The sequence below is a fragment of the Odontesthes bonariensis genome, chromosome 20, assembly GCF_027942865.1.
Source record: "Odontesthes bonariensis isolate fOdoBon6 chromosome 20, fOdoBon6.hap1, whole genome shotgun sequence".
Lineage (NCBI taxonomy): Eukaryota > Metazoa > Chordata > Actinopteri > Atheriniformes > Atherinopsidae > Odontesthes > Odontesthes bonariensis.
In genome coordinates this window covers 17,310,688-17,323,187 of record NC_134525.1, presented here as the reverse complement: position 1 = coordinate 17,323,187, position 12,500 = coordinate 17,310,688, and the positions used below count along the sequence as shown (strand labels likewise).

Genomic DNA, 12,500 nt, shown 5'->3' with positions numbered 1-12,500 from the left:
TGAGGACACAGAGGACTACATGGACTCAGAAAAGTTGGGAGCGGTGGCTCCAACCGCTGGAAAAGAGGAAGTTGAATCCCATTTGATGTCTGGAGGAATCTTACTAGACAAAGCTAAATATCTACCGCACACAACCATCTAGGAAATTCGCCATGGAAACTGTTTGCAAAAGAGGAGGCTGGTTCAACAAAAATACTTGGCAGGTAACTGGATGAACCATCTGTGTAACATAAGCAATGTTCAGCAGTGCCAGTCCAACTTCTGCCAAAGCCAGAATAAAAAGAGCAAATCCTTATTTCAACTGACAAAAGTTGGCAGTATTTTTCTTTTTTAAATCTTAATTAAATGAGGAAATCCTCTTCAGTTTTGTGTAACCGATGCTATAGCAGCATACACTTCAGAAGAGCGGTGAGTGGTCTGCGCTAATGTCGACAAGCCGCTAAAACACAGATTGCAGCCTGGCAAGGTGGATTCCCTTGGTATTGTGTTCTTGCAAGAATCCAGCTGCCTTGTAAAGTAATGTCACCAACCCTCTGATGTAAAAACATTTTTCCCAGAAACAGCTGTGAATAAGATTTTGTTTGTAGCAAACACAAACCACCGTATCCAAACAAGCAAGCCAATACAGAGGTAGAAAGGATTCATTTCGTCTACATTCAGGGACAATCGACTGGCTGAAAATGAGGAACTGAATTATGTTCCGGCATTCATCCCAAGCGGGAAACTTGAGGTGTTAAAAATATTACATCAGATGGCTGCATGAGGCTGGGTCTGAAAACAAGTCACACCGATACAAAACCCACCATGTTAGAAAGCCAAACTGTCCAGCACAAATAAAATTTACTGGATTACTGATTTTCTGCTAAATAACTTTTAGATAAAGTCAAGTGAAAAAATAAAACTAAATACAATTCCTCTTAATTCTAAGGTTTAACCTATCAAGACATGATTAAGAAAATAATTCACCTGGTCTTACCAAGTCTTGTAAGTGGATAGGCGAAACCCCCAGTGGACACAGGCACGACATGTTACACCCTATCATTATTTATAGAAGAACAACAAATGCAGCTTAGGTTGGCAGAACTTGCAGCTGAACAAACCACAGTACTTCTGAAAGAAGGTCCGTTGGAAAGACAAGGAAGTGGAGATATGAGGTCAGAATGCACAGCACCACAGTTGGTAAAAGCCAAACACAGCATTTCAGTACGAATACCTCATACCAACTGTCAAGCACGGCGGTGGAGGGGTGATGATATGGGCTTGTTATGCAGCCAAAGGGCTTGGACAGCGTGCGGTCATTGTGTCGGTCGTGAACTCCTCTTCGTATCAAAGTATTTTAGAGGCAAATGTGAGGCCACCTGTCTGAAAGGTAAGGCTTGGCTTTACTTTCTGCTTCACACACTGCTTCTTCATTTTGGCTCAGTCTTTGTCAAATAATTAATTACAGGTGTAGTCATCATGTGTTGCTGTTTAACAGAGGTTGCCGTTACCTTATTTTAACACCTGGTCGAGATCAGATAATTCTTTATTACGTCCTGACTCACTCATTCAAATCGTGCTACGACCTTTTGTATCCGTTACGTGCTACCACGGTAGCTTGTAAATCCAGACAAGGCGTTCTTCCTCAGTATTACACTGTTACAGAATTACATTACATTATATGATGAGGATCTTTTGGAGACCAGAGTAACAAAATCCACTTTTAACCAAAGCTTGTATAAACAGAAAACTCCTCCATCAAACTCCATAATGATGGATGAGTACAACTCAGTCACAGTCAGTTCAAGCTGGTACCACTTCAGAGGCAAAGTGTTGAAATTAAGGTCGTCTCAAGCTCAATAGTCAGCAGCTTCTGAACAATTAAATACCAGCTAACTTACGTCAGAGCTTTTCATCAGAGAGTGTTTAAGAGCTGCAGAGCACGGGTTCCGCTCATCTGTTCGCCACTCAACAGACTCAAGTGCTTATTAAGAATTTTGGATTTACTCTAACATAAGTCCCTCGTGTCTTTATCGGGCTCATCATTACACACTTGAGCCGGTAATAAAGTACAGTGGTTAGACTTGCATTCTTAACTCATCCAGCAGAAATTTTCATCCTCCTGTACCATGTGATAATCATGGATCGGGATTAACCGAACTCATTCTGATGAGGTTCATCATGTCCATAAAAGTGCTCGACTTACAACCATACAGATTCCCAAAAAGCATGACTCCCTTTAAAAAAACTGACCTCAGAGATGTACAAATGAGGGAAAAATGGGAGAAACACATGTCCAGAAAAATAATCACCATGACTCCTTCAGTTTCCTCGGTTTTATCTTTTCCCGCAGCTAATGAGGTGTCTGGTTTTAGAAATACTTCCCACATTATGACATATCACACACCCTGGAAATTATGACTACTTTACCTTATCTCCATTCCACATCAATTCTGTGTTTACATCAAGGAACATCATGGCTTAAATTCCACTGTATTACCAGAAACAACGGCACCACACTGCTATGAATTGTCTAACAACGCAGCCGTACTCTTCTCACCTCAAAATTGACAGACAAGTTCCTCTTCAGGGCGATTTCATAGACCAAGCTGATCTCTGACTTGCTTGCATCACTTCCTTCCTCAGTCTCCCCTTTTTCTTCTGGGCTCTGGATAACAAAAAAAAAAGAAAAGAAAAAGGTGTAAAATCACAGTTAAAATGTTGTTTTTCTCACTTTAACAGTGACACAAAACAGAGGGTAGAGGTTCTCTTCTCTGGCATCACGAACGCAAACTAAAATGCAGTGTTAGAAGAGCCTTCAGCTTAATTTTAAACTAAATTTGAGAAAAACAACAGACAGGATTAGACAACAACGGTATGGCAACCCTGTTGAACTGACAATATCAGATCAAAAGAAGTGAAAGGTGTGTAAAAAGTAAATAAGCATTATTCTGATGATCATTAAAACCCTACAATTGACATAAATAATAAAAGACACGAACACTGAAATTGAGAGATGTTAGATTCCAAGGTTTGAACCTTGGCTGGGATATTCCTGTGTTATGTACAGGTCATGGGACAGCAGAAAGACAAGGCTGGAAAAAAACACTATGGAACACCTGATGATTAATACTGCTTGCTGGCAGCAGATCAACATGAGTGGGTATAAGTAGAGCATGACTGGGACTTTCCAACTGACTTTAATGTGCATGTGCCCGGCATTCGTCTTTTGCGCAGACGCAGATCGAGCTGGACGGTGGTCGTCCGAGCGGAAACCGTATCGGGAACGGTGTAGGCGGCCAAATAGTTTGAACAATCTAATAACGGTTCCGATGTAAAACAGCAAAGAATTTTCGATGATTGAATCATCTACGGTAGATAACGTAATCAAAAGATTGAGTAGGTTTGTCAAAATTTCGGCCATCAAAAGACGAAACGCATAAAGAAGGAGCCAACAACTATTCAACGGCTCAAGTTTGATATATATCGAGCCGGAAAGGGAGAAAATATAAGTTCGTTCTTAAACTAAAGCAACTGTTCTTCTGGATCCCCAAATGTTCAATCAACATTTGAACTAAAATCAACAAATACATAAAATAAAATTCTTTGTGTTGCTTTTCAATTAAAGGTAAAATGTCAACCTTTCGGAAAGAAATCACTGGGCACGGCACCAGAGAAGCACGGTGTGCAAAACTGAAACCGAAACCAAACGCGGCCATTACTTCAAGCAGCTGATCTCAGGAAAACAAGAACAGGGTTGATTCTTCTCTTATCGCACCATTTACGGGAAGAACGCGGTTTATTCAGCAGAAGAATTTGCTTCCGAGGAGCTGACAGTGAATCACAGGTATAATATGCACAAGAAAACCCCATTACTCAGCTATTCCCTTCGCTGCTCTATTAATGCTCAACACAATATTTATTATATCCTTCATATTTAATCTTTAAATGTAGGGTTTAAATGATTAATATATCAGTGCTTTCTTTCAGATTTACATGACCCTTGGGTTCAACAAAATGATGCAAAAGATAGCAACTAATCCCACAAGGACATGGAATCTGCTATATGAAGAAAAACGAGTTATTAAGGAATTACAAGATAAAGTGCTTTACAAATGTTAAATGACAGGGACTGGGTGTTTCTAATTCTGTCCGGCAAGGGTCTAATATTAAGGTGGGATCAACTAGATCTGAAAATTCCCAACGCGTCATTCGTAAATATCAAGAACTTTTTGTCCTCTACAAAAACACACACGAGAGAACGACAAACTCAAAAAGATAAAGAAAAAAAAGAGAGAGATAGAACGAGATCCCCAGAACTGACTTTGACTGGAAGAATCACATGTTTCTGGGTTCGGCCGGACCCGATAACATTTCTGCAAAAGATGAAAGAAATGCTTCTCCGTTCATTAATGCGATTCTGAGCTTAACATCAGATGACTCATCGGGTTTGTTCTTCTGCTCTGTTTCATGGTGTCCCCTTTACTAAATTAGCTGTTTTATATTTTTCAGACTAATGAAATCAACAAGAGTAACTCTTAGGAAATTCTTAAGCAGGTTAACCCTTTACCTGTGAATACAGATCTTGTTATTGGTCAAGACAAGACTTCCTGCTGATAACGAAACCGAGCTCACACCAACAGCACTTTTTGCTGCCAGTTGTCCACAGGAATGCAGAGGTAACGTCTCTGTCTTTATCTTCTCATGTCCAGCTCTTTGTCTGATTAAGTCTGAAAGGCTGCGGTCTTTCCCCTTTGGGCTCCTTCCCCTCTCCTGCTTCATCGTGTTAACCCGATACAGCACATGATTAATACTGTGGGATGAGATCTGTGGGATGAGATCTCTTCACAGGAAGCGGTCCCGTTGCACCTACAGCGCCGGGCGGTGAAAGATACATGCGTTTGTGATGACACATACAGGACTGTGCAAACATTTTAGGCAATTTAGATGTTTAAACTGTCCTTCATCACAGGGTACCATCGGGGTGGCGTCTGAGGAGTCCCTCATCTCGTTCTGCAGTACGATAATAATCCTAAACTTATTGATAGAATCAAAGTTTAAAAAGTATGAATAAAGAGATTAAGTTACCTGTTTACCATGAATTTAATGGAGCTGACTGAAAAAAAGACCCATATCTTGTATATCATAAGTACTCTAATCTGTTAATAGGTCTTCTAACATGCATTCATGGTTTTCAAGGCCAGTTTCCTCTTTCACTGTGCATTCGTTGTGAGTGTGAGCGATAGTGTGCATCTCCTTCTCAAGGTTGCCTTAACAAGCTGCCAGGAGTTAAGAGTCTGAAAACTTGTGCAAACCGGAATGATCAAGCAGATCAGCAACTCCGTGTGACAAAGACAAATCGGGAGGCTAAATCCGTCCTCTGTACTGCTTCTACTCATGGCTGTGCGGGTCAGAGAGTCCTTGGGATAAGCACAGGAATCCATACAGTACAGATATTGTATAACAGTGACCCCGGAGGAGCTTTTCCAATGAAAAGTGACGGCAAGCAAAGAAGAAACCTTCACTTTCGCAGTCGAGCTCAACTGATCTCAAGGGGAAAAACATTGGAGATAAAGGCGTCGGGATAAGGGGCTCCTAACAGTGGAACAACAGGATTCTGCAAAAGAGCAATAAAAATTGTTCTCATAAATCATATAATTTCCTTTACAGCAGCCACGCTAAGAGTATTCAAATTTTCTCAGTCTTATGAATGAGCCATAGATTATAAAGTAAACAGTCTTTGTTTCCTCTATCGTATCTCAAAATCTATCAGCAGCATCCAAGCCCTCTGGCAGGAATTTATAAGTCACTCAATAATTTCCTGATTTAACTTTTATTGCCCGAATCCCAGTAAAAATCGCAAGTGAGCTGCGATTCCTCCACACGGGGCCACAAATATCTTTGCCCATGTACGAACTCTAATTACACATTAAAGATTCGACAGCCCCGAGTGAAAAGAAACGCTTATAGCTGGAGGGTGTGCACACACCGACTCATGTCGGAACACACACACACACTCGCATAGAGACAGAATGACAAGTCCTATGCTGTGGACACAATGTGCCTCAATTTGTAAATCAAGACTCAGAAGCAGCAGCAAACAAAGAGCTCATTTATGGTGGCCGACGCCACAAGACAGCAAAGCAGGCGAGTGAGAAGAGCCAAAGCGTTTTGAATAACCGTCAACGATGCCAGGCGGTGGGGATATGGGGTAATTTGATTTCCGGTGGGAGATGATAACAACAGTTAACAGCGATGCCTGAGGGAAACTCTGGAAAGGCACAATGACGTTTGGATGAGGCCAAAAGGAAAGAGCGCTGGCAAAAAAAACTACTTTTTTTTTTTTTTTTTTTAAAGTAAGAAATGGGGAACAAACGTGCCAGGTGCAAACTAAAACTACAGAGATCGCAGGGCTTCATTTTCTATATTAGAGTAATTAGAGCTGAGGTGGATTTGGATTCAGTCTGATTAAAGCTTGATACCCACTCATCTGAGTAACTGCACCAGGACTATGTAACTCTCTTCAGAGCCAACCCAGAGACAGGGATCAGCAGAAAAAATCTTTCAAGTTTCAATTAAGGGAAAGTTTTCGGGTTGGTGGGGCTGGAACAGACCTCTGGGATGAAGGCAGTCATAAGGACACAAAAGGGCTGAGGGGATGAGGTTGCAATAATAAGACAGTCTGAGGAGGAAGGGGGGGTGGCTTGATGTTTCATAATGCTGAGACAGGACAACTTGTGCAGCACGTATAGTTTTAAGAAGTCATACTTTTTTAAAACGTTCCGAGCCCAGTGATTAACTGATTAATCATCATTTCAGATGGGATAATTGAGACGAATCCAGCACACTGCACCAAAAAGGCCTCGGTGCCATCATCAGTTCTAATTACAAAAGAGAGACATGGAAAGTCAGTCATTTGGAGTCATTTTGAATTCACTTTCTACATTGCAGAAAATAGATAAAATGGGGGTAGGACGTAATGGCCACGAAAGCAAATCCGATGGGGAGAAAAAAAAAAATGCTTTTCGCATTTGCAGGCAACACGCCAAAGTACAAGGAGAGTATATTTAGCTACAGAAACACGTGTCACCAACAACAACGAAAAAGGGCCATCGGTCAAAGCCCGTTAAGTTGTACGAGACTTTCCCTGCATTCTTTAAAACTTAAGAATGTCATCTTATTTCAATTGATGTAACTAAAAATGACAGTAGCATAAATAAATATAGTAAGGAAGTAAGTCCAGAAACAAGCAAAGCCCACAATAAATATCTATATAACTGTTTGGACTCAGAAATGGCTGTTTCATTGCCAACAGTCTTCACATTTACCCTTGTGTCCAGTATAAATCATCCAATTTCTAAGCAGCAAACTTTATTTACCCCTAATTGTCTTCACTGTCCGAATCCAACTTGTCAGTGGGTATCAGACACCGGTACAGAATTGAGCCGTTTCTTTTAATATCTTTTTATTTCGATTTGAATAACACCGCACTACATATAAAAAACACAGTATTTGATCAGGGTGACTTTTAGAAGCTGCAGATATAAGTAAAGCTAAATCAGATCTCGCGGAGAAGTGCGGCGTAACGTCCCATTAGACTGTTCGCAGATGATTCCACAGAAGTGAAAACATTCCCAAGATGCTTGGGAAATTAAATGAATACAGTTAACTTTTTAATTCTCATCTCTGAACACATCTTTTGTACATAGCGCACTGATGTTTTCATCCGTCCCTAGGATACCAGCCAGTGTTTTACTAAACCTTGGACTGGAAAGCAAATCATCTCACGCAGGCATGAGATGCGCAAAGTGAAGTCAAATGCTTCTAAAGTTAGGACGGCATAAAGTTCAAGTGAACAAAGTGTGTGATTAAAGTCATTTTTTCATTAACATTTATAGAAACAGTTGGAGGGGCTTATGCAGTTTCGATGTATAATGTGAATACAGACAATACTGATTCTGATATTGAACTAATGTCCTTGTATTCATCTCCAATAAGAGGCTGTCATCCTTGTAAGATTTAGCATCATCATTAAATCATAAGTTGTTTTTTTTGTTTGTTTTTTTAAATAGTGGCTCTAAAATAAACACTGAAAGACAATTATTTTGTTAATTGCAACTGTTTTTAAGGCAATTTATCGTCCACAAAAATGACAACATTGTTACAGACCTATCTGCAAAGAGAGAAACATATTTCTTCCACTGTAAAAGCCAACTAAACATGCCTGAATGACGAATGATACCAACAAAGAAAGTCCTGAACACAAGGTGGCAACTGTTTGGCAAAATGCCACGAAATTGAAAACGGTTGACGAATTCCCGCGTGACTTCGAATAGTACTTTCACTCGAGGTGGACGTCCCTTTCTGTAATAAGGTGCGTCAGCTGAAGAATGACAGATCGTAATTTAGGTCCGACTTTTAGAAAGTTACTGCAGAAAAGTTTCAACTTCCGCGATGGGCCGCGAAGTGGCCGAAACCTTCCCAATCGGACACCCAAACAACAGCAATCCGTGGAGAGTCTCAGAGGCTGAAGAAGTAAAGAGAACAAACGAGCTAATTCAAGGTACCTGGATGCCATATCAGAACAACGAAGGAGATCCAGAGAGAGGTGCAAATGCACACTTGGAAGTGGCCAGTGGTCATTTTAAGAAGATGAAGTTCAAATTTAAATCGGGAATGTTTTTTTAATTTAAAAGCAGGGTTTGGTTTTAATTATATCCAATACAGAAATAAAACAATAACATCCATTTCCAAAATTCATGAAAAACACATGTCATGTAAGTACAAAACACACAGCCACACAGTAACAGTAAAAAAGTAAGGAATAAACAACTTTCATAAGCAAGTCTAACAGGGTCAGACAGAAGTCCATTGTCAGCTTTTATAGATATACCAGTCTAATGAAGATAGCAGCGGGACTTCCTAGCATCAACAAAGCCAGCCAGTTGTGTGCTAAACCTCAGCTGTTTTTTAGGTTATTGTGACTGTGTTTTAAATTTATGTGCTTGTGTTTACCTGCGGTGGCCGTTCAGGGATAGGTTCATTGCGCAGGGCTTGAAGGGCTTTCATGGCAGCGTTATGTCTCGCCGCCTGGCGGGTGCGTCCTTCGCCAATGAACTCGTGACTCCCCACTGAAAGCTGCACGTAGAAGATCTTAGGAACAGGATAATGGTACCTGGAACAAACACGCAACATAAGGGAGAGCAGGACATCGATTTAAAAAACAAACAAAAAAAAAAAAGAGAAAATTAACAAAAACTGCACACCACAGCACTTATCAAGAAAGAGGTTATATATACATATGTATACACACACACACACACACACACACACACACACATATATAAATACATACAACTGATTTTTTTTTTTTTTTTTTTTAAAGAAAACAGGGGCAGAAGAGGCCCTAACATTATGAGCCAAGTTATCAATTCACTCGGCTTACAACGTTCCCAAATTAAAGGCCCACCACTTCATCAGGGTCAATTACAACACAATAGTCTGTTGGCCAACTACTTGAGTAATGTCTCGCTATTGAGTCTCAGTTCAGGGATACAAAACAAAGCGCAGGAACATATATCCTCTCCTCTTTCTTCTTGCCCTGAACATAGATTACACTCTCTTTCATTGGGTTCTGACAGAGCGGGACTGAGCTGTCACTGAGCAGATTTAGAGGTCTGTATGTGTGACACCTCCCCCCTCACCCCCCTCCCCAGGGTCAGAAGGAAAAGGGCTGAGAATGTCTGCTGGACCGAGGACAAGGAAAGAGAAATAGTGGGAAAACTAATAAGAGAAGCAAGACATCCAAAGTTTTTAATATCCTTCTCCCTGTCTGCTTTAATCTCTGCCAATATACACTTATATTCACAAAGACATAGAGCCACCATATGTGGTCGACACAAATGGAGTGCAGCAGCCGAGATTTATGGAAATATGTCTCGACTAAAGTAGAGTTCCCAAACTGTATTCGGTATGTTCATGTTCGGCACCGGGCTTTTCATGAGAGAAAGAAATTCCATCGCAAGTGCATGTGCTAGAAGTTATTCACTACTGTGCAGAAAATGAACACGAGATATACAGCTATATTCCCCCTTTTCACTGCGTATAAATGTCTATACCGGAGCAACCTACTTGGCACCGCAGTCAAGACAATATGTGATTGAACGCATGTGGGAATTCGGGGAACCCAAGAAACAATTTAGGAAAGGAAAACATGTGCGGTTAGGAAAGATATGCAGTTGCTTTCACAACTATTTGTACACATGTTGATTATTAGAGATAAAGAGATATCAAGTTAAGCTAACCTTAACCCAACACGCACTTCTTAATATGAACACAGAACTATTCTAAAAGTAGACAAACTGACACGTACACACCAAATATTTTAAAACTGAGATATGGTTTTTATCTCAAAACGAGTGTAACAACCACATGATATAAACTGTGGTTTTCTTTAAGCTAAAACTCACAATTTGTTAGTTAACTGTCTACACAATATACTGATGAAGATTTCTTTATTTCTAAAAATACTGGGTGAACAAAAAAAAACAGAGTTCAGATAATTAAACGTTTGGCCTGAAGATGCCACACTAAGGTAATAATCAAAGGATCACTAAAGTTTTCGTAATCCATCCCGCAGTGAGCATAAAGTTAGCTAAAAATTGTACTAACGCATCAGAGATTGCACTCAAACTGTATTTTGAGCCTTTTAATAGAAGGACCAGACACATTTGCTCAAAAGTTGCAAGATGGGAGGGAGGTCCTTTTATAGAGAACCGACATGGTTTTAATTAGTAAAGCGGGTGGATTTCCAGCTACATTTGTAAGATCTCCCAGGAGAATCCATTTTGCAATGCTCGAAGCTGCCGTTTGTGAATAGGGCAAGTGGTTTAGGAACAATTGGCGACCTATGCTTGCAGCTTTGGGTGGGTTTTAGTTGCGGCAAACTGTCAACACTGGAGGCTCCTGAAAAGGTTATGGCTGGTGCTTAGCGTATCAGAACTGCTCCACATTTCTTTGAGGAAAGAATACCAAAAACGACATAGAGGGCTTTTACGAATGGTGATGTATTATGGGTATATCAAATTGCATCCAGACACATTTTTGTGTCTGGCCAATAGAAATCTCAAAATTCCAGAATAATTACAACTGCAAGTTTGTCTTGGCAGGCTATCTAGTGTATGATCACAATAAAATTTGGGTTAATTCAAAAGACTTTATAGATATTAAGACCAATGTCAAGGCAATCCTTCCATCAGACAAAGAGAAAGTTCAAGAAAAAAAAAAACTTTTCAACCTCGTTATCATAAGAAGAAATGCTTGAGATTCACCGAAAAAGCTACGATCAAGCACTCGGGTCTATGAACGTGCCAAACCACAAAATCTAAAGGCACCCAATCAGCTGGTTAAAAAGATATCTTAATACATACCAGTGCTGTGGACTGATCAGAGGGACAAACACATTTTGCAACACTTCAACAACTGTTCCATAGTAACAATGTTTTGAGAGGAAGATATTATCAAAGCTTTACTGTGAAGCTCCCCACTGACATATCGAGCCAAAGTGACCAAATGTCGCGGTGAATTCTGTCAATTCCTGATCATTCACTTTGGGTCTCAACTCTTAAGAAAGTTAACAGGCTTGAGGTACTGGCTCATCAACAACCTACCTGCATGTAATCAACCTCAAACTTTTAGACATTTTTTTTATTGAGATACCAAAGTGTTTTCTTTTTCTTACACAACAGGGACTATCGTGAAATAATGCTTTAACAACATATGTGCCTTTTTTTCTGAACATTTCCTTCCCCCTCCTCTCTCTTTCTTACTGCCCTCAACACCTGGCTTGGCTGAACAAGGAAAAAAAAAATGAATCAGCATTTCTCCGAGAATTCCAGTAGGTCTTTCTCCACGCCTCAGCCTTCCTCTCATCCGAACTGCTCTCAACTCCTGGCCACGGGAGCTTTCCCTGGGCGGGGACCTGCCTGGTCCTCGCACGTCAAGTGTGGCCCCAGGATCTCAGAGGACATGCCAAGTGCAACATGGGTTCCGGCCAACAGCGCTGAGCTGAGATGGGAGCAGCTGGAGCTGCAGCATTGAGTACAGGTGCAGAGAGGAAGAGAGAGAGAGAGAGAGAAGAATAAGAAAGACAGAGAAGGAAACTGATGGAGAGAGGAAAAAGGGAAGGAAAGAGAGAGAGACCAGAGAAAGGGACATGGAGGGAGGCCTGTGGGAGACCCAACTCTGCAACGTGGGAAAGTAGTGGCTTACACACAAGCGAGTAAGCCAAGAACATAACCCAACTCACATCCACATAAAAATTCACGTAGACAAAAAAAAAACAACAACTGGCTGTTCTGTGTAATCACTTATTACTTTTGTTATCATTCTTACTACATAGAATGTTTTGGCTCAGGACACCTGCGGAGAGGATGTGGAAACTGCTCAAAGGAAACGGAACTTAATTATAAAACAGCTCGATGACGCAAGTGAGCGCGTGTGTAATTGGTCAGAGTCTTAAA

General features: G+C 40.6%; 1 protein-coding gene across 1 annotated transcript in view; it reads right to left on the bottom strand.

The window, feature by feature from the left end:
• stau2 (staufen double-stranded RNA binding protein 2) overlaps window positions 1-12,500 on the bottom strand; it is a 92,598-nt gene that overhangs the window by 59,699 nt on the left and 20,399 nt on the right. Inside the window, exons 6-7 of the mRNA XM_075452077.1 lie at window positions 8,995-9,154; window positions 2,540-2,647 (exon numbers count right to left, since the gene is read on the bottom strand). Of these exons, the coding sequence (XP_075308192.1) occupies window positions 2,540-2,647; window positions 8,995-9,154 (268 nt within the window). The remainder of the gene's footprint in view (window positions 1-2,539; window positions 2,648-8,994; window positions 9,155-12,500) is intronic.